Raw genomic sequence first — 23,399 nt, forward strand, 5'->3', positions numbered from 1 at the left:
TTACTGCACAATTAATAATTTACTCTTTTTCAGCCAAGAAGACAGTAATTAAGATCCACAGCACTAAATATTTTATTTTTGATGAAAAAGGCAGTTTCAATTTTCATATTCAAAAGTAAGACCAAAGGACACATTTATTTAAATCATTTAATACTAGGAGGTAAAGAGGACCTGGTAAGAGTAGGGAACAGTAGTTACAATCAATTTTGCAGAGTAAAGTTTTGAGGCTACCTGTCTGTTTGTTTTTTTTGCTCCTACCAGGAATAGTTCATAATTTTTCCAGTGGCCGAAGGGGGGGGGGGTCATTCGATTGTGCAATGCAATGACGGAAGGGAAAAATTACGCTATCTCACTTGATACGAGCGAAATCAGTCGTGCAATACTCCGATTAGTGATTTCTATTACAAAAACCTACACACATGCAGTGTGGTCTACAGTTACATGATATTGACATACACAGGGTGATAGTGCTAAATGGGGATAGACTGCAGGAAACGAACCCTGAGATGACAATGAGCAAAAACTTTCAAATTGACAGACAGCCAAAAACGTATTCCCAGGGGGTACACCCACTTGAAGGTGGAGATAAAATATCCTTGATACTAAAGGTTTCAGTCATTGATAGAACCCATGAGAAGACGACAGTCGAATGGGGATGTTTAGTATGTACTAGTGTTTTAGCTCCAAACTCAAAAGGTCAGTAACGCTGTCCATGATGACTGTCACTAACCGTATCACTTTCAACGTGTACAGGCCTTATTAGCTACCAACTTGCCTCCGTGACGACTCTGTATCATATGGACTTTATAAGCTGTCCAGCCATATTAATGTGAGCGCCCGTCACAACCCTGAATAATCACTTTTTTCAGTGCAGACCACTGCGAGATGTGCATGAAGAGAGTCAGTGAGGTTTTGGAGGGTACCGACAGTCGTGCCCAGACCACTGCTGTGGCCAGCTGCGGTAGGATTCTCAGTTAAAGATCCATAGCACGAGCATCCCGATCGAGGTGGTCCTACAGATTCTCGATTGGATTTAAATCCTGAGAGTTTAGTGGCCAGAGGGGGTACGATACTTGTGCTCTTAGAAACATGCACGTGCTCTGCGAGCTGTCTGACAGGTCGCTTTGTCCTGATGGTAGGTGCCATTTTTCCCAGGAGAAACAAGCTTCATTTTATGGTGGACATGGTCCCCAAGGATAGAGTCATACTTATGCTGATCAATTGTGCCTTCCAGAATGACGAGATCATGCAGGGAACGTCACGAAAACATCCCCAGACTATAACTCACCGCCTATTGTTGCAAAGTATTTGTTTTCAGGCGTTTCACACCGCACACGCCAACGGCCATTAAACATGATTAATCTGAAAAGGCAACTGTCGCAGTGGATGTCCAGTTGTGGAACTGGCGTGCAAATTCCAGCGTTCCAGCCTCAGTCGCCGATCAACAGCAGTGAACACAGGTGCGTGAAACAGGTGCCTGCTGCAGATGCCCATACGTAGCAACGTTCGCTTAGCGGTTGTTGAGGAGACGCTGTTGGTTCATCTCGGCCGGCACTTGCTCAGCAGTTGTACTGTCTATTCAACCATGCAAAACTTAGCAGCCGTCGTTCACCACTGTCACCTATGGACCGTGGTGCACCACAGATGCCTCGGCGCCGGTTTTCAATAGCGCCATTTTGCCACGCACGGCATACTTCAACCACGGCGGCGCGAGAACAGCTTAGAAACTTAGTCTTTTTTGAAATGCTTCCACCCTTGACCCGAAAGCCAATAACTATGCCCTTTTAAACATCCGATAAATCGTTCCGTTTCCGCATTACGATAACGGCTGCATTGTTTTCCACTCTCGCCCCCCCCCCCCCCCCCCTTCCGCTGGTAGTGATGCCACTCACCGTCTGTGAGTGGTTATTGCACGTTAACTTCGAACTTAGGCTGTGGTCAAATTGATGTGGCTGTACCGTATACATGAGATCTTGAGTGTGGACTTAGAACACTAGTACATTCCCCCCTTGCCTGGTGTATTCTCTAGTGCCATTGAAACCTGGACTGTCAAAGAACTTTCATCTCCATCGTCACGTGACTGTACCACCCTTGGAACGCATTTCCGATCATATGTTTATGGCCCTTTTTGATTTTTCTCTCAGGGAGCAGTTTATCGCCTATTTAGCACAATCACTCTGTATTTGCCGCTAATACCGCCAATTTCAACATACTGGAGTTAGGGGAAGCATTTCATATGCAGAGTTGCGACCATATACTTTTTGGGCGTCCTTCTGAAACAATAGATGCATCTAATTTCGCCTTCAACAATATCGACACTTTATCCTTGTTGTTGTTGTGGTCTTCAGTCCAGAGACTGCTTTGATGCAGCTCTCCATGCTACTGTATCCTGTGCAAGTTTCTTCATCTCCCAGTACCTACTGCAACCTACATCCTTCTGAATCTGTTTGGTGTATTCATCTCTTGGTCTCCCTCTGCGATTTTTACCCTCCACGCTGCCCTCCAATACTACATTGGTGATCCCTTGATGACTCAGAATATGCCCTACCAACCGATCCCCTCTTCTAGTCGAGTTGTGCCACAAATTTCTCTTCTCTCCAATTCTGTTCAATACCTCCTCATTAGTTATGTGATCTACCCATCTGATCTTCCGCATTCTTCTGTAGACCACATTTCGAAAGCTTCTATTCTCCTCTTGTATAAACTATTTATCGTCCATGTTTCACTTCCATATATGGCTACATTCCATAGAAATACTTTCAGAAACGACTTCCTGACGCTTAAATCCAAACTCGATGTTAACAAATATCTCTTCTTCAGAAACGCTTTCCTTGCCATTGCCAGTCTACATTTTATTTCCTCTCTACTTCGACCATCATCAGTTATTTTGCTCCCCAAATAGTAAAACTCATTTGCTACTTGAAGCGTCTCATTTCCTAATCTAATTCCCGCAGCATCACCCGATTTAATTCGACTAAAGCTGAATGCCCCCGGGAAAAATTACAGCTGTAGTTTCCCCTTGCTTTCAGCCGTTCGCAGTACCAGCACAGCAAGGCCGTTTGGTTAGTGTTACAAGGCCAGATCAGACAATCATCCACACTGTTGCCCTTCAACTATTCAAACGGCTGCTGCCCCTCTTCAGGAACCACACGTTTGTCTGGCCTCTCAACAGATACCCCTCCGTTGTGGTTGCACCTACGGTACGACTATCTGTATCGCTGAGGCACGCAAGCCTCCCCACCACCGGCAACGTCACTTTATCCTTAACAATATTTATTTCTTTTATACTTTATCCTTAACAAGCTAAAAGAAATAAAAATCTCCGCGAGTGTTGCCGTCATGTAACGATGAGATTAGGAAACTGTTTACATGTAACAGCTTAACAATTCTTGCAACCGAAAGTACACTCCCTGCCAAGATAGTACCAGACGGAAGCGTTCGGAAACGCTTATGGTGTGGCTATGGTGTGGCTGCGGGCTGACGGAACTCTGCATGTAGAGGCGAAACTGCAAAAATGAAGGTTCAGAGCGATCTAGCTGCTAGAGGGCTTACGGCACCACTTGCGGCTGTGAGGAGAAGATGTTGATTCCCGAAAGGAAATAACACACAATCTGAAACCAGTACGAGGCACAGGTCGGTCTCAGCCAGACATAAAATATTCAAAGAGCAATACCAAACCAAGACCGTAGCACCTACCTGGGTCAGTTGCCAAATACTAAGTGGCCTGTGACATACAGCTTCATGGAAGATTTAGTTAGTTAGTTAGTTAGTTAGTCAGTTAGTTTCATCCTCCATGGATAATTTTGCACGATAAATTGCAATGATGTGGATCGAGTAATTTAACAGTGACACTGCTAATTAATTTCTAAATACGGCTATATGTTGAACAATTATAAGGGATTTCTTTACTAATAGACAGATATTATAATCATAATCCACCCTCCCCCAACTTTTACATATTAAAATAATAGAAATTGTCCTACGGAATATAAAAAATTGTCAAGAAGAAACTTTTTCAGGTTTTGCTGTCTGACAGACATTTTCTATCACTGGGCTAGTGCAACGTTGACCCTTTTTGTGCTAAAAACAAACGTAGTGTGGAGTAATGAATGTCAGTTTTCCTTCTGGTATTGTAAAACGATATACATCATTGTTCATTTCGAATTGTACTGGAATATTTGTAACAAACTTCACAAAAATTTTAAGAGGTTTATATTCCAAAGGTTTTGTTTCGGATATTGGCGGTCTCCATGTGGAAGCTTTGCGACCGTGAAAATAATCTTCTAAGCATGAGTTATTTATTTTATTGTTGTTAATTATCTTCCACTCCATCAGATAGTCTGCGCTAAAGCTACACACACAACCGAGTGGGACATTTATACACTACTGGCCATTAAAATTGCTAAACCAAGAAGAAATAAAGATGATAAACGGGTATTCATTGGACAAATATATTATACTGGAACCGACATGTGATTACATTTTCACGAAATTTGGGTGCATAGATCCTGAGAAATCAGTACCCAGAACAACCACCTCTGGCCGTAATAACGGCCTTGATACGCCTGGGCATTGAGTCAAACAGACCTTGGATGGCGTGTACAGTTACAGCTACCCATGCACCTTCAACACGATACCACAGTTCATCAAGAGTAGTGACTGGCGTATTGTGACGAGCCAGTTGCTCGGCCAACATTGACCAGACGTTTTTATTGTTGAGAGATCTGGAGAATGTGCTGGTCAGGGCAGCAGTCGAACATTTTCTGTATCCAGAAAGGCCCGTACAGGACCTGCAACATGCGGTCGTGCATTAACCTGCTGAAATGTAGGGTTTCGCAGGGATCGAATGAAGGGTAGATCCACGGGTCGTAACACATCTTAAATGCAACTTCCACTGTTCAAAGTGCCGTCAATGCAAACAAGAGATGACGGAGACGTGTAACCAATGGCACCCCATACCATTACGCCGTATGATACGCCAGTATGGCGATGACGAATACACGCCTCCTATGTGCGTTCACCGCGATGTCGCCAAACACGGATGAGACCATCATGATTCTGTGAACAGAACCTGGATTCATCCGAAAAAATGACGTTTTGCCATTCGTGCACCCAGGTTCGTCGTTGAGTACACCATCGCAGGCGCTCCTGTCTGTGATGCAGCGTCAAGTGTAACCGCAGCCATGGTGTTCGAGATGATAGTCCATGCTGCTGCAAACGTCGTCGAACTGTTCGTACAGATGGTTATTGACTTGCAAACGTCCCCATCTGTTGGCTCCGGGATCGAGACGTGGATGCACGATCCGTTACAGCCATGCGGATAAGATGCCTGTCATCTCGACTGCTAGTGATACGAGGCCGTTGGGATCCAGCACGGCGTTGCGTATTACCCTCCTGAACCCACCGATTCCATATTCTGCTAACAGTCATTGGATCTCGACCAACGCGAGCAGCAATATCGCGATACGATAGACTGCAATCGCGATAGGCTACAATCCGACCTTTATGAAAGTCGGAAACGTGATGGTACGCATTTCTCCTCCTTACACGAGGCATCACAACAACGTTTCACCAGGCAACGCCAGTCAACTCCTGTTAGTGTATGAGAAATCGGTTGGAAACTTTCCTCATGTCAGCATGTTGTAGGTGTGGGTATGTGAATGCTCTGAAAAGCTTATCATTTGCATATCACAGCATCTTCTTCCTGTCAGTTAAATTTCGCGTCTGTAGAACGTCATTTTCATTGTGTAGCAATTTTAGTCTCCAGTAGTGTAGTTCGCTGAAGGGAATGATGGAAGTCGGTATGGAAACAAGACTGCTGCGTTGAATATGTTGGTGAGAACTACATTATGGCACTTTTCAGAGAATTATCAGAGGGCCCTCCAAGACATGCTTTCGACCTGCATTTAAAAATTCTGACGTTTGTTACTGCTTCGTGTTTGCTAATCACGAAAATAACCACTGATGACATCTTCCAATAATTTTAAGATTCGACAGCACTGACCCACACAGTCGAAAGCGTTTGTTGAACCCGAAAAGTAAGTGTGTGTCCTTAGTTACTCAGTTACCACGCCGGCCGCGGTGGTCTCGCGGTTCTAGGCGCGCAGTCCGGAGCCGTGCGACTGCTACGGTCGCAGGTTCGAATCCTGCCTCGGGCATGGATGTGTGTGATGTCCTTAGGTTAGTTAGGTTTAAGTAGTTCTAAGTTCTAGGGGACTGATAACCACAGCAGTTGAGTCCCATAGTGCTCAGAGCCATTTGAACCATTTTTCAGTTACCACCCAAACTGTTTTTTAGAAAAGTGAAATCGGCAAGTCCGACAGTTATATGAGGTATTTTATGTGTAACGTGAGGCATTCTTCGCTGTAAGCTTCCAGTTACTTGGATGAGTCACTTGCGTTAGCACAACGGGTAACATTTTATAAATACTTAAGACTTTCAATTTTAACTTGTGCAGGATACAATGCTGCACTGAACTGCTGAGTATCAGTGAAAGCATGAGAAGCTTCAGCGGTAAAGCTACTTACAGATGCACTTCTCGCCGCGGAAGCCGCAAGGCGGTTCTGCGATGGGCGGCCTCCCTCCCACCCAGTCGATGGTCGCAGTCATCTGCAGATCCTGTAACACAGCAGTCGTCACGGATTACAAAGAGCTCCAAAATGGTGTTAATATGAAAATAAGAGTTCACTGTAGCCGGGGAACTTGTTACCTCAGATATGCATCGCATAGACGCTAGAAATATACAATTTATACACTGAAGCGCCGAAGGAACTGGTATAGGTATGCGTATTCAAATACAGAGATATGTAAACAGGTAGAAGATAGCAGTGTGATCGGCAACGCCTATATAAGACAACATCCGCCTGGCGCAGTTGTTAGATCGGTTACTGCTGCTGCAATGGCAGAGTATCAAGATTTAAGTGAGTTTGAATGTGTTATTATAGTCGGTGTACGAGCGAAGAGACACAACATCTCCAAGGTAGCGATGAAGTGGAGATTTTCCCTCTACCATCACCGTACGAGTGTACCGTGAATATCAGGAAACCGGTAAAACATCAAATCTCAGACATCACTGCAGCCGGGAAAACATCATGCAAGAACGGGACCAACGGCGACTGAAGAGACGTGACACAAGTGCAACCCTTCCGCAAACTGCTGCAGATTTCAGTGCTGGGCCATCAGTCAGTGTCTGCGTGCGAACCATTCAACGAAACATCATAGATATGGGCTTTCTGAAGGCCCACCAATGTACACTTCATGGCTGCACCATACAAAGCTTTACGCCTCGCCTGGGCCCGTCAGTACTGATATTGGACTGTCGATGACTGGAAATCATGTTGCCTGGTCGGACGAGCCTCGTTTCAAATTGTATCGAGCGGATGGACGTGTACGGGTATGGAGACAACCTCGTGAATCCATGGACCCTACATGGCACCAAGGGACTGGTCAAGCTAATGAGACACTGTGTGGCGCGTGTGCAGTTGGAGTGTTATGGGACCCCTGATATGTCTAGATACGACTCTGACAGGTGACATGAACGTAACCATCCTGTCTGTTCACCTGCATCCATTCATGTCCACTGTGCATTCCAATGGGCTCGGGCAATTACAGCACGACAATGCGACAACCCACACATACAGAATTACTACAGAGTGGCTCCAGGAACACTCTTCTGAGTTTAAACACTTCCGCTGGCCACCAAACTCCCCAGACATGAACATTATTGAGCATATCTGGGATGCCTTGCAACGTGCTGTTCAGAAAAGATTTCCTCCCCTTCTTACTCTTAAGGATTTAAGGACAGCCCTGCGGGATTCACGGTGTCAGTTCCCTCCAGCACTACTTCAGACGTTAGTAAAGTCCATGCCACTTCGTGCTGCAGCAATTCGGTGTGCTCGCGGAGGCCCTATGCAGTATTAGGCAACTGTATAAGTTGCTTTGGCTCTTCAGTCTATATAGGTCAATACCGTCTTTTTCGACTGGAATAGAAGTCTCATTTAGACGACATGCCTTTCGCTTTATTTGACAGTTTCTTCAGTAGCCGGTATAGCAAAATCTTTACTTAAATTTTGTCTACTACGATCATGAAAAGTTCTCAAGCTGTAAGTTCCTACTACACTCCGCAGTAGAATTAGACATGTCACACGATGGAGAGGGCGTCTCAGCGCCTCTTATCTACATTCAGCCGCTTGGTTTGACAGCTCTGCGATGGAGATGAGAACCACGACATCCAGCGTTAAAATCTCGCGGTTTTCTTATGAGTGGCAGAGGAAAATGTTTCAGACACACCACCGCTGAGAAGCTACAGGAAAAGGCCTCAGGGGTGTCATAATATGTAGCCAATGAAACTAACCCTTTCCTTGGGACGTTGATTCTCAGATATTTCGTGACCAAAAACGACAGTCTGCAAGGCAGTGAGCGCCAGGAAGAGGGTGGTGGTTTTCTTGCGGGAGGTGTTCTGTAGGTATTGATTAGCTGGTGCTGTAATTCCAAGCTCTTTTGTGTTATTTATCCCTGGTCAAAGTGCCAAAAAAAGAGAGAGAAGTGATAATAAGTAACGGTAATATTGATGTCCATTATAATTATCCGGGCTGTTATGCTGTGGTCGGTTGATGAATTCTGAGGTGATTCCCAACGTTTCGTCTCCGACTGCGGGAGACATCTTCAAGGGGGTCCGTAGCTTGATGGAAGGTCCAACACACACACTGGCAGTCAGTAGCGAGCCAGTGTGTGTGTTGGACCTTCCATCAAGCTACGGACCCCCTTGAAGATGTCTCCCGCAGTCGGAGACGAAACGTTGGGAATCACCTCAGAATTCATCAACCGACCACGGCATAACAGCCCAGATAATTATAATGGGCATGATATTTCCGGCCGTGAAAGTTTACATTTTGGTAATATTGATGGCACTGTGCTGGAATAAAGTATTATCGTTGTATGTGAACATGAATCATCTCTGAACTAACAGAAAAGAATAAGTGAATTTAATAACTGATATATAAACTTCAGGGAAGATGCTTAGGTACAAGGAGAGAAATTAGTTAATATTATAGATTATTTTGGGGGAATTTATACCCATATGAAAATGTAAATTGAAGAATTTATGTATTCTCATCCTAAATTAAATGTATGACGTAAGGTTGAAGCATTCTGTAAAATGAGATATCTTAAATGAAGAAGAATTGATAGTGGACTCTCTGGCTGAATTCATTGTTGCTTTAAAATTTTCATTATATTCGAGAATTTCCTATTCTGAAAAAATTAAAGGGGAGAATGTGTAAGGTTTTGTAACAAATTGGAACTCAATAAACAGTAATGTTACAAGCCCCACTGTTGGGTAGTATGTTAAGAATTGGTAGCGTCTTGGTCGTGAGTTAAGGAATCACAATCCATTTGGAGGGAGCGTCTCAGTTTTTATTGGCTGAGCGCAGCGCAACCACGCAAGGCAGCATGGATTCTCCTGGCCTATGACTGGTCAAAGCACTCGAAGCAAAAGCTCCATTGTCGCTGCTAGTAGTTGGGTGGTGTCGGCAGCCGTTTGCAGTCGGAAAGCTCGTGATGTTCGCAGATATCTGCTCACTGCTCAGAACGTTTATTATTAATAATCCTTGAAATAGTGTTATTACACATTAACTGTATTATTAAGAGTTGAGTTGCTGTGGCTGAAGTGAGTGGTTGGTAGTGCGAGGCCAACGAATAGGAAACTTGTTATGTTTGTTAATGACTCTGAGATTAATTCATGGAGGTATTAACCGCATTACAAGGCTATAAACTATCATGAATATCTTCATTTACAAGTGTTGCGAGGGTAGTTTAATAAGCAATGCACCACTATTTTTTTCTTCGGCCAATTTCGATTGAAACAATGCGGAATATGTTGTGGAACGTCGTGGAGTGTTATGTCGCTTCAGCCCACATGGTTTCATGAAGGTACGGTAGGTGGCAGTGCTATAGGAACACTACAAATTGGCTTCTGTAACGGAGGTAGGCCGCAAGTGAAGAGCTGTCATTCAGTTTCTTTTGGCGGAAAACCAGAGCATCGCAGATGTTCACAAGCTCTTTCAGGATGTCTATGGAGACCTGGCAGTGAACAAACGCACTGTGAATCGTTGGGCGAGGCGTCTGTCATTATCACAACAATGTCTCTCAAACCTGTCCGATCTCCCGCGTGCAGGGGAAGCCGCGCACAGCTGTGACTCGTGCAACGTTGGAACGTGCCGACAGTCTCATTCGAGATGATCGGCGAATCACAATCAGACACCTCGCTGCTCAACTGGACGTCTCTGCTGGTAATGGTGACACTCATCGACCTGTTCGGGTACTCAAAGGAGCGTGCATCATCCACATCCACCTGCAGCTCAGACCTCGCACCTTCCGACTTCTATCTGTTTGGCTCAGTAAAGGATGCAGTTCTCGGGAAGCAGTTCGTGGGTGATGGGTACATTACTGATGCAACAAGCCGGCGACTCTGACGTTGATCAGTGGAGTAGTACCGTGTGGGCATAAAGGCCCTATCAGTCAGATGCCGCAAGGTCGTCGCATTAAACTGAGATTATATTGAAAAATAGCATTTTGTAGCCAAATGAGTTGCGAATAATATGGTGTACTGGAATCCTGGATAAAACCAATCTGCTTTCAAAATGGTTCAAATGGCCCTGAGCACTATGGGACCCAACATCTGAGGTCATCAGTCTCCTATAACTTAGAACTACTTAAACCTGACTAACCTAAGTACACCACACACATCCATGCCCGAGGCAGGATTTGAACCTGCGACCGTAGCGGGCGCGCGGTTCCAGATTGAAGCGCCTAGAACCGCTCGGCCACTCGGCCGGCCAATCTGCTTCCAGAAACAAAATGGGTTCAGTACTATTTATTCAAGCCTCCTCGTAAGTATTGATTTATACAGTGCAATTTTTCATGTGTAAAGTTAGCAGTGGAAATGGAAATGAGCGTTTGGCGTTATAGGCCGGGAGGCCCCTTGCGGGGCAGGTCCGGCCGCCTCGGTCTTATTATATTCGATGCCACATTGGGCGACCTGGGCGCCGGATGGGGATGAAATGATGATGAAGACAGCACAACACCCAGTCCCTGAGCGGAGAAAATCCCCGACCCACCCGAGAATCGAACCCGGGCCCGCAGGACGGTAATCCGTCACGCCGACCACTCAGCTATCGGGGCGGACATTAGCAATAGAAATTTGTGGTAAGTTCTATGGGACCAAACTGCTGAGGTCATCGCTGCCTAAGCTTGAACACTACTTAATCTCGCTTAAACTAACTTACGCTAAGGACAACACACACACCCGTGCCGCCGGCCGGTGTGGCCGAGCGGTTCTAGGCGCTTCAGTCTGGAATCGCGCGACCGCTACGGTCGCAGGTTCGAATCCTGCCTCGGGCATGGATGTGTGTGATGTCCTTAGGTTGGTTAGGTTTAAGTAGTTCTAAGTTCTAGGGGACTGATGACCTCCAATGTTAAGTCCCATAGTGCTCAGAGCCATTTGAACCATTTTGAACACACCCGTGCCCGAGGGACGACTCGAACTTCCGACGGGGAGAGCCGCGCGAACCGTGGCAAGACGCCCTTAGACCTCGCGGCTACCCCGCGCGGCTTTAACAGTGTTTTGGTAAAATGTGCATCTCTAAATAGGCGATAGGTATCAGTTAAAACAAATTTACGTGCTCTTCACTGAAAAGTAGACCCGTATTGTCCTATAGTAACAACAGTGTCAGCACCACTTAATAAACGGAGCTACAACCGAGCGTTATCTTCTACGGAGAGGGGGACATTCAATTTTCATTTCCTACTGTAACTCCCTCGACAGAGCCTGATATTATTCTAATACATATTATTGTGACCTGGTATAGTCAAGGGAAGGCAGGATTCGGTCACGATTGTGGACAGGGCCGTAATCAGTTACTATTGATTGCCCTTTGCAGTTACACACAATTTACTTTAAACCAGTAACTCCAGACTCAACAATAAATAAAAAATACCACACATTATTAATGAAGGTATAAACAGCAGTGTAAATAACAGTTTTTCAGCAAATCACCATTAAATACAGATACAACAGGTGATGTTTTAAAAGCAAACCACTGTGATCTAGGCAGAAGGCCTTACACGCCAGTTATGGCAATAAATTAAGAATTGTTTAAAACTCGCTCCAACTTACAAATTACAGGTATTGAAATATTAAAGGCAAGTCGCCACAAACACAGGAGACGGCATCAGACGCCAGGAATGGCAGTTAATAATGTTTTAAGGCTTACTGCTAAAATACAAATACCAAATTAGAATTTTAAGGTAAATGATCACAAACACGGCTGAAGTGCTTACACGCCAAGAATGGCAATATTATGAATAGTTTAAGAAATTTACAACTTACAGGTACTGAAATATTAAGGTATGTCGCCAGAAACACAGCAGAAGGCGTCAGACGCCAGGAATGACAGTTAATAAGGTTTTAAGGCTTACTGCTAAAATACAAATACCAAATTAGAATTTTAAGGCAAATGACCACAATCATGGCTGAAGGCCTTACACGCCAGGAACGTCAATAATATAAAAAAAGTTTGAAACCTGCCGTAAAACAGCAACTGTAATAGCAAAAGTTAATTAAAAAAAACAAGCAACTGATCTAGACTGTGCTCCAGGAATCGACCTCTGAAAAGGTCCGGTAAAAAACACTTTCGCGAGCGATGAGATAGGCAGCCAGGAGTTCCATTCACTTCACAAGATGGTAACTCAGAGTAGTGGCAGTCTCACGAATGACTAATGGTAATCTTGCTGAAGCTACCTGACGTCCGATAAACCAAATGCAACGATGGGACAATAGTCTAGAGCCAGAACCGGCGGTCTGCCATACGTCCCCAGGATACTGTGTTTAGAGCGCCCGAAACGAGAAAGAAACCACTACCACCAGCAGAAGAATCACACTTGCTCATCGCCTCGGCGACACTACGAGTAGCAACACGAACCCAAGTCACTGGAGAATCGCGAGATATCACAATGGTGGAGGTTTCTCTACTGGCATTGAAATGCACTCATCTTAAAGCTTGCTGTATCCGGTTTACGGCGAGGTCGTGCACCCGAGTGACCACAGCCCTTCCATTCAGCAGTCCATGCGCGCCGCCAGCGGTCCCGGCGTGTTCTGGCACTGCGCGGACCTGGCTCCTCCTGAGTCCCCAACCGAACTGGGCCACTCACACGGTAGGAAAAACAACGACGTCGCCCCAAAGACAGGCCAACAGTTACTACAGATTGATAACCGCCGCTGCTGCCACTAGCGGACAGGTAACGCTTGCGAAACCGAATGACGCCAGTCAACACGAGAAGACAAACAACCGCAACCATGTCAACTAAACCATATCGTCTGGCCTCCAACAGAGGGCGGAAACACACAAACAGCATCAACGCGAACCGCAGCACAGCTCAATTATTACCCTTGTGTTTTAATTGATATTCACCCTGTATCTTTTCAATGCTGTAAACGTTCAGCCAATGAGTATCAAACATGAATCATATTTAAAATCCCCAGTAGTGAAGCAGTATACTGCAGTATAGTTTAAGAAGATTTGACAGTAATATGGTGACTCACCGGGAGAGCCCGGCGCCCGCTGGCGGACCTGGTGAATACACCCACCGGGTACATCCCGTACTCCCCGGGCTCCCTGTGGTGGCGTTGGCGGGCCAGCAGCGTGTAGTTGCCCTCCGCGTCGCCGTTCTCGTCCATATACACCATGTACCTGCACACAACAAGTAAGAGTGATAACCGGCGTCATTGAAGAGCTCATAAAATTACTTACATTACCTACAGCAATAAATTACGCAACAGAAACTCCATGTAAACTATTCCATCTCAGCCATACGTCCAACCATCCTGTCCCATTTCTTAATCAATGTTTACATTTATTTCCTGGCAGTCCTGCGGGGGATCTCGTCTTTTCTAAACACATCACTCCACTTTATCAGCATATTTCTGTAGCACCACGTCCCAAATATTTCGGTTCTATCTGCAGTCCATGATCCACTTCCATGCAATACTATATTAGAGACTTACAAATCACAAATTTTTTCCTTGAATTATGGTAGACGTTTGCTACCACTAGGCTTCTTTTGACTAGATGTTGTATGCTTAGCTGTCCTGACCAGCTTGTTACAGCCTCCTAGCTCCACTGACGTACCTGGCTTGTTATAGGTATGTTACTGCTTTGTTATGTCACAGCTATACAAGAAACACTTAATGTAATGCCGTTTATTTTAAAGTTCGACCAACCAACTGCATTTTAGCTTTGTATGATCAACGTGTCATCTGTAACACTAATACTCGTTTTGAGACGTTCATACTACAAATTAAATATCAACGATCTGCCAGGGCTGGTTATATATAAGGTTGCTTAATGTTAGTTCTCGTCATATATACGGGTACTATGGCAGGATCAGTCATGTAAAATTTGCCTATGGTTACTCTCTCTATTTACTGCGTCAGCCTAGACTGAACTGGTTATGGTCGCTACTTTAAATCCTTTCTTTTTTTTAGGTTCTTATTTGATTTACTAGGTCAGATACCCTGGTTTGAATCTGATAATATTTCTTTTAAAGCGCAACGGAAAAGTCGAAACTTATTTCAGTTATGCAGGAGATAAAGCAGAGTACAACGTCTACTTTTGACAATGACAACCAATCTTATTATTAACAAGCTGAATACCTGGCATATCCTGGGTATTTATTTACTCTATTCATCTACTAGACCATCTCCTTCTTTCCCCCTTCACTCTCCACCTCCTCCTTCAACTCCTCTCTGTCCACCTCCTCCATCGCACTCTCTGTCGATATTCTCCTCCCCTTTCTATCTCCTCTCCCACTTACATCTGTCAGTCTGCTTCCGGTCTTCCTGTTCATGTCCTCCCCTTTCTGTGTATGATTCCTCCTCTCCCTACTCTCTGTAGATGTCCTCCTCTCCCCTCTCTCTATCCATCTCTATCCATCTCCTGCCTCCCCCTACTCTTTCCACGTTATTATACTCACCCCAAAAGGAGGCCAGTGGTTCTTACACCCAAACTATTTATTTCCAGCTTGTAAGTAATATGGGTACAAAATTTGTAAATAGTCTTCACGGATTTGCCGCCGGATGACGTAGCGCAAATTGGACAACATTTCCTCGGAGCAATTGTCCGACATCTTCAGGGGATTGAACCTAGCCGCGCATCAAGGTTCAACCATCTGTTCGGGATGAGCTTTTCACCCGTGTCATTGCCGCATAAGCACAGGTGAAATCCACACATCAAAAAAAGTTTTGCATCACCCCGATTCCGAGAGTTCCAAAACCTGTACAGAAAATTGGAATAGAGATAAAAAACCATCGTTTAAGCCCTTTATATTGCTCGTCAAAACCGCACATTGCATGTTGTACCACCATACAGCGAGACCTTCAGAGGTGGTGGTCCGGATTGTTGTACACACCTCTAATATCCAGTAGCACGTCCTCTTGCTTTGATGCATCCCTGTATTTATCATGACACACTATACACAACTTCATCAAGGCACTGTTGGTCCTGATTGTTCCACTCCACAACGGCGATTTGGCGTAGATCCCTCAGAGTCGTTGGTGGATCACGTCGTCCATAAACAGCTCCTTTCAATCCATCCCAGGCATGTTCGAAACGGATCATGTCTGGAGAACATGCTGGCCACTCTAGTCGAGCGATGTCGTTATCCTGAAGGAAGCCACTCACAAGATGTGCACAATGGGGGCGCGATTTTGTCGTTCATGAAGACGAATGCCTCGTCAATATGTTGCCGATATGGATGCACTATTGGTCGGAGGATAGCATTCACGTATCCTACAGCCGTTACGTTACCACCACCGGCGTACGTCGTCCCCACAAAGTGCCACCCCAAAACAGCCGGGAACCTCCACCTTGCTGCACTCGCTGGAAAGTGTGTCTAAGGCGTTCAGCCTGACCGGGTTGCCTTCAAACACGTCTCCGACGATTGTTTGTTAAAGGCATAACCGATACTCATCAGTGAATAGAACGCAGTTCCGTTGACGGCTGTGACATCCAGACACAGTGTTTATCGCAAATCGCGCGGATTATCTCTGCATCCCTTTCGGCCGACCCACAGTCCCACCTTGCACCACCTGTCTGCAGTCATCGTCTGTGTCCATCATGCTCCCTACTTTCAGATTCACGCACGAGGTCGAAAGTACTTTGCAACCGCACGAAGGTGGTGGATTAATAGCCCATAGAAGCAACTCAGTTACGTGAATGCGTGGTGTCTGTTCTTCCAGACATGGAAAAAAAAAAAAAAAAAAAAAAAAAAAACAGATACACATTTTCAGTCATCACCGCTGATTCCACACAAAGTCCCTGTGCAGCTGTCATCAGTAGTTACTTCCCTTTTCTTTTCTTTCTCCTTCCTCTACCTTCAATTTACATAGTACGTATCACAGCTGTAGATTCCGCATGGTGTCTGTTCTTCCGGACAAGTCCAAATGAACAGACACCAAGCATACATATAACTAAATCGCCTGGATGGGCAATGAATCCACCACCTTTAGTGGGGATGTACAATACGTTAGACATCTTGTGGGAATCTCAAAGTAGCGAGCATGGAGGACAGGGACGAGGATTGCGAACAGGTGGCGCAAGGTGGGAGTGTGGGTCGGCCGAGAGGGGTGCAGAGGTAGGCCATGTAATTTGTGATAAACACTGAGTCCAGATGGCGCAGTCGTTAACGTAACTGCCTAGTAAGCAGGAGACCCTAGGTTCAAATTCTGGTCCAGCACACATCACCCGCCGCCGTTGATTCCACACAAAGCCCCAATGCTTCTGACATCAGTAGTTCCTTACCTTCCCTCTCTTTCCTCCTCCTTCTACCTTCAATTTACACACTAATCAATGTTGCCCAAGTCGAATTTTTAACGTATTATAAAGAACTCGCGTACGCAGTGAATCTGATTGGTGTTGATGGAATATTTTTTGATTTGTGACAATCTACACAAACTTATATGATGAAAGATAATGAGCGAGGCTTATGATGTGCGATACGTCATCGCTCCTACTCAGGTTGGTATGTTTGTTTAGTGTCTCAGTGTCGTGACCATATAGTCGCTGTGATTACTTGGTCGTAATGATGGGTTTAGATTATTTTTGTGTCTTGGAGAATTAAAAAATGGCTCTGAGCACTATGGGACTTAACAACTGAGGTCATCAGTCCCCTATAACTTAGAACTACTTAAACCTAACTGACATAAGGACATCACACACATCCATGCCCGAGGCAGGATTCGAACCTGCGACCGTAGCAGTCGCGCGGTTCCGGACTGAAGCGCTTAGAACCGCTCGGCCACCGCGGCTGGCGCACTTGGAGAGTATTGGACTACTTATTGCGAATAGATCCTAAACTAGCCTGTCAATAATGCCTTATGTTCCATATGGCAGAGAGACTGATTTTCTTTGCAAGATGTGGCAACCCTGCAGGCTTGCCTAGGCACAATATCTTTGACCTTGGCCTATAAGCTGCTTCTAGTCCATGTGGCCCATCGATGCAACTGCTCAGTCGTGAGTTGTGCTGTAATAAGTTAGCACGTGTTTTTGTCTCGCGTCATGGAAATGGAACTGCATAATATTGCGCAACGGTATGCCATTTCTTTTTGTGTTAAATTGGGTGAAAACGCGACGACAACGTACGGTAGGCTTCAGAAGGCTTTTGGAGAATAGGGTACGCAAAGAGCTCAAGTTTTTCTTTGGCATAAAATATTTAGTTAAGGCAGAACGAATGTTGAAGACCGCAGTGGACTACCATCAACCTCACGGACGGATGTCAACTTGGACAGTTTGCGTGAACTCGTACGATCTCATCGAAGATTATTCGTGACAATGATTGCAGAAGAACTGAACATCGATCGAGAAACGGTTCGTCAAATAATAACTGAAGATCTTGGTATAAGAAAGATTTTCGCAAAAATGGTCCCCAAACATCTCACACCACAACACCGAGAAACACGGAAAAATGTGACAGCCGATCTGTTAGAGCAAACGGAAATCAATCCACAATTGTTGAGCAATGTTATCACTGGTGAGGAAAGTTGGGTTTTTCAGTACGATCTAGAGATAAAACGCCAAAGTTCGCAATGGTCCTCAAAGGGATCACCCAGACCAAAAAAAGCTCGCATGTCAAAGTCAAAAGTGAAATGCACGCTTGTGTGCTTGTTTGATTCCAAGGGAATTGTTCACAAAGAGTGGGTGCCTCCTTGGCAAACAGTTAACCAATATTACTACAAATATATTTTAGAAAGACTTCGTAAAAGAGTTCTTCGTGTCCGTGCCAACACTGCTGATAATTGGATTCTGCATCACGATAATGCGCCATCCCATATTGCTCTGTTAGTACAGCAATTTTTAACCCCAAAACAAATTTCAGTACTACCACAGCCACCTTATCCACAAGATATCGCTCCGTGCGACTTTTTTCTATTTCCAAGAGTCAAAACGGCGGTCAAGGGACACCATTTTCAAACAACACAAGATGTCCAAAAAGCTGTGACGAGGGTCGTGAAGGATATTACAGAAGATGAGTTCCAGAAATGTTACCATCAACGACAGAAGCCCCGAAAAAAGTGTGTGCAATCAGAAACGAACTACTTTGAAGGAGACAACACTAAACCTGACTAAAATGGTAAGCAAAATTTTTTCTCACATCAGTCTCATTAATTTATTGTTGCACCTCGTAGGCGTGTTGTGGCAAGTTAGAATAGTAAATTTGTACTAGCTTAACAGTCTTCCTCAGGCCGGTAGTGCTGTGTTGATGGGAGGTAGTTACGGTCGTACGAGCTCTGTGAGTTCTGATGAATGCAATTGTAACTCGACGCAGCTGATGTAACGAATGTACAGTCACCAAATTCGAGGACACTGGGCCACAACATTATATAAAGATTTTACCATACTAATGTGGTAGGGCCTATCATTCATTTATTGATGTACCAATCTCTCCCAGAGTTCTGTTGTCCTACAATTGGGATAATGCATCGCTAGAACAGTTCCTATGTTGGAACGTAGTATACTACCAATAACACGAAAGAAAAGGGAATGTAAGTTTAACGCATCGAGGATGTGCGGATGGATTCCGGAGATGCAGTATCAACTGGTAGGTCTGCGTTCCAACTCAGCCACACACACCTGTTAGGCTTCTTCCTTCTGGTACATGGAGTTTCTTCCATGGTGCGTTCCTAGTTAGTGTTTGGACAATTATTTTTCAGGTTAGCGCCAAACAAACTAAATCTACTTGATTTCTAAAACGACAGGAATTAATGATGTTCCACTAGGACACGTGAAGCTTTGTGATCACAAGCGATTTACGTCTTCACGCTTTAGCTATAATAAATAGGATGTCAGCTGAGCAACGATACAGACTGCAGGAGAATTTCCATGGATGAAGATGAGAAGAAAAGTCAGTATAAATATCTGACCTATAATGTATCGACATCTTCAGAACATACTGGTTTCATGCCTTTTTGTAACAGTCTATTTTCGAAATATCTGTTGGAAATGCACCACATCCATTTCAATACATACCTTCACTACGGTGCAGTACTGACTCACTTACTCTTACAGCGATTCCGCGAATCCTCTCAGACGTATTACTTACTCGACTTGTCATTATCATTCAAACTATTTACCGATATAGCACGTACCAAACACTCACCGCGCCACGCATAAAAAGTCTGGTGAGCTGACGTCCTTTATTATGAGCAGACTACTAATCACGTACAATTTGACTAACCGTGTGCTCACACATGCTCTACACAGCTCATATTGCCAGTGGCTGACACATCAGTAATGAGAAAACTGCCTTCGCTAACGGAGCCACCAAAAGCTATTTTATGATGTTCCATTAGGCTTACGGGCTGCAATGCAGTTCACGTTCGTTAAAACCTCAAATCATCAGTGATGGATTACCAGTCAGTTACTTAGCTCTGGCCTTTTTTTTCGCATGCATCGACGCATTGGTGTTTGCAGTGTCGCCGTGCTCGAGGGTGCCTCGCTTTTGCATCACTACAGAGCCAAATTTCACACTTATGAGTCACAATATGTTGTGCAGAGTACTTTCATCTGGTATTTAACTGAACTAGCCAAACGTCAAACTGCAAGTACAAATTTACGGAAACCTCAAAAGATGACGAACCCTCAACTTATGATGAAATTGAAAGAGTAATTATACACCAAGTGGAGAAGAGTTCATAAAACTGACTTTTGAAATTGCATTTTATAGGTTCCAGAGACAGTTAATTTATGAATCAGTGTGGACAACAGACGAAATCACAGAAGCATGGGAAGCGGCTTATTGCATTCACTACGTAATATATCTGACATAAAAGATTTCAATAATTATGTAGGCGCATCCCTTTTGCTAGCTGCTTGTATGATATATCCAAAAATGCTGCTGCTGTGTTGTACAGCCAAAGATGGGCAGTCATTTCAGTAAAAATCAAGATTGATTTATATAGCGCAGATAGTGTTACGAGAAGATATTTAATTTAAAGTTTATAATTAAGTTCTGTGCGATAGTCGTCAGTCCACTCTCAAGGAAAACTTACGCCATGTTATCAAGGAATATGGAGTTCAGTCTCGACTAGATGGCCTAATATAAGAATAGTTCTTATAACCTCGCTCAGAAACATTTATGAGTGCAGTGTAAACCCTTTCAAAACAAATTGAGAAGTGTTGCGTCATCTACAATCGCCTTCAATTGATTTCTGGAGAAAATCGTGTCTTAAGCAAAATAATATCAGAGCATCAGATTTCAACAACAACATAAGAGGGGGAGGACAGTGGGCATAATGTCGATGGCCAAGTTATTGTTAATAATTTTGAAACACTTTCTGAAAATCTGAAAATGTAGTTATGCAAACCAGTCTCTCAGAGTAAGTAGCCACCAAAACAGGTTTAAGAATCTCTTTATACAAGAGAAAACTCACAAACATTAAAAAAATCTTAGTAACAGATATTAAATTAAAAACTTAAAAATTAAATATTTTGGAAAAATTAGTCAAGGAGATGGTTTAGGAAAGAGAAAGGCATATACACTATAGAAAAAAGTCTACGGTATCACGAGGAATATTTAAAGTAAAGAATATTAACTAACCGAAATAAAACATTAAAATATCGTGATGTGCAAGTGAATGCATCCTATTGAAATCTAACTTAAATAGCGAAGAACTCTTATAATAAACATTGCCAAAGATGAAAGGAGTCATAACTGACACATAAAAATCCTAAGTCCAGAAACAAGAAGTAAATATAGTCTGTTATTCTATGGTGGTTACTGAAAAATATATGACGGTATATAAATCAAACAGGTCTTCAAACATAGTTTTCAGAGGAGGTGTACAACGGGCTGGATTCAAAAGATCCACAAAGACTTACAAAGGGAAAACATGATCGAAGAAAAAAAACAGATAACAGATAGACACGGACTTGAAACAGAAAGATTTTAAGCCAAGAAACGAAAGATAATACACTCCTGGAAACGGAAAAAAGAACACATTGACACCGGTGTGTCAGACCCACCATACTTGCTCCGGACACTGCGAGAGGGCTGTACAAGCAATGATCACACGCACGGCACAGCGGACACACCAGGAACCGCGGTGTTGGCCGTCGAATGGCGCTAGCTGCGCAGCATTTGTGCACCGCCGCCGTCAGTGTCAGCCAGTTTGCCGTGGCATACGGAGCTCCATCGCAGTCTTTAACACTGGTAGCATGCCGCGACAGCGTGGACGTGAACCGTATGTGCAGTTGACGGACTTTGAGCGAGGGCGAATAGTGGGCATGCGGGAGGCCGGGTGGACGTACCGCCGAATTGCTCAACACGTGGGGCGTGAGGTCTCCACAGTACATCGATGTTGTCGCCAGTGGTCGGCGGAAGGTGCACGTGCCCGTCGACCTGGGACCGGACCGCAGCGACGCACGGATGCACGCCAAGACCGTAGGATCCTACGCAGTGCCGTAGGGGACCGCACCGCCACTTCCCAGCAAATTAGGGACACTGTTGCTCCTGGGGTATCGGCGAGGACCATTCGCAACCGTCTCCATGACGCTGGGCTACGGTCCCGCACACCGTTAGGCCGTCTTCCGCTCACGCCCCAACATCGTGCAGCCCGCCTCCAGTGGTGTCGCGACAGGCGTGAATGGAGGGACGAATGGAGACGTGTCGTCTTCAGCGATGAGAGTCGCTTCTGCCTTGGTGCCAATGATGGTCGTATGCGTGTTTGGCGCCGTGCAGGTGAGCGCCACAATCAGGACTGCATACGACCGAGGCACACAGGGCCAACACCCGGTATCATGGTGTGAGGAGCGATCTCCTACACTGGCCGTACACCACTGGTGATCGTCGAGGGGACACTGAATAGTGCACGGTACATCCAAACCGTCATCGAACCCATCGTTCTACCATTCCTAGACCGGCAAGGGAACTTGCTGTTCCAACAGGACAATGCACGTCCGCATGTATCCCGTGCCACCCAACGTGCTCTAGAAGGTGTAAGTCAACTACCCTGGCCAGCAAGATCTCCGGATCTGTCCCCCATTGAGCATGTTTGGCACTGGATGAAGCGTCGTCTCACGCGGTCTGCACGTCCAGCACGAACGCTGGTCCAACTGAGGCGCCAGGTGGAAATGGCATGGCAAGCTGTTCCACAGGACTACATCCAGCATCTCTACGATCGTCTCTATGGGAGAATAGCAGCCTGCATTGCTGCGAAAGGTGGATATACACTGTACTAGTGCCGACATTGTGCATGCTCTGTTGCCTGTGTCTATGTGCCTGTGGTTCTGTCTGTGTGATCATGTGATGTATCTGCCCCCAGGAATGTGTCAATAAAGTTTCCCCTTCCTGGGACAATGAATTCACGGTGTTCTTATTTCAATTTCCAGGAGTGTAGGTTCTGAAAAGAGCAAGATAACGAGAAAAAAATGAATGGGTGGAGGAATGCAGAATGTAAATGAAAAGAAAACAATAGAATATGAAGAACTGGAATTGACACGCTTCTTACTGGAGACCTACCAAGAGATCGACTAGAAAATTAGTATCAGTATTTGAGATGATATGGCTTGATGTAACATTACTTTGTTCAGATTCCAAAGACCACAAGCCGTCTGTGAAATGTCAACACATTTTACTTTTTGTTTTATGTATTTCCCTCTTGTACTTTATTTGTTTCAAACTACCAACATAAAGAATCAAATCAAAGATTTTCCTAGGACATTCACCACTGCTTTGTATGTGTATAAATTCTTAGTTGGATAGTGGTTCATCATACAGCTAAGCGGTTCTGTACCGTGTAAATCATATGGGTCTTGTTTCAGTCACCGGGCTAATGGCTGATTTATTTT

The 23,399-nt window shown here is 44.7% G+C and overlaps 1 protein-coding gene across 1 annotated transcript in view; it reads right to left on the minus strand.

The window, feature by feature from the left end:
- Nucleotides 1–23,399, minus strand: part of LOC126235131 (guanylate cyclase 32E) — a 954,039-nt gene that overhangs the window by 341,546 nt on the left and 589,094 nt on the right. The window contains exons 9-10 of the mRNA XM_049943867.1: nucleotides 13,601–13,748; nucleotides 6,528–6,618 (exon numbers count right to left, since the gene is read on the minus strand). Coding sequence (XP_049799824.1) covers nucleotides 6,528–6,618; nucleotides 13,601–13,748 — 239 coding nt within the window. The remainder of the gene's footprint in view (nucleotides 1–6,527; nucleotides 6,619–13,600; nucleotides 13,749–23,399) is intronic.

The sequence above is a fragment of the Schistocerca nitens genome, chromosome 1, assembly GCF_023898315.1.
Source record: "Schistocerca nitens isolate TAMUIC-IGC-003100 chromosome 1, iqSchNite1.1, whole genome shotgun sequence".
Taxonomy (NCBI): Eukaryota; Metazoa; Arthropoda; class Insecta; order Orthoptera; family Acrididae; genus Schistocerca; species Schistocerca nitens.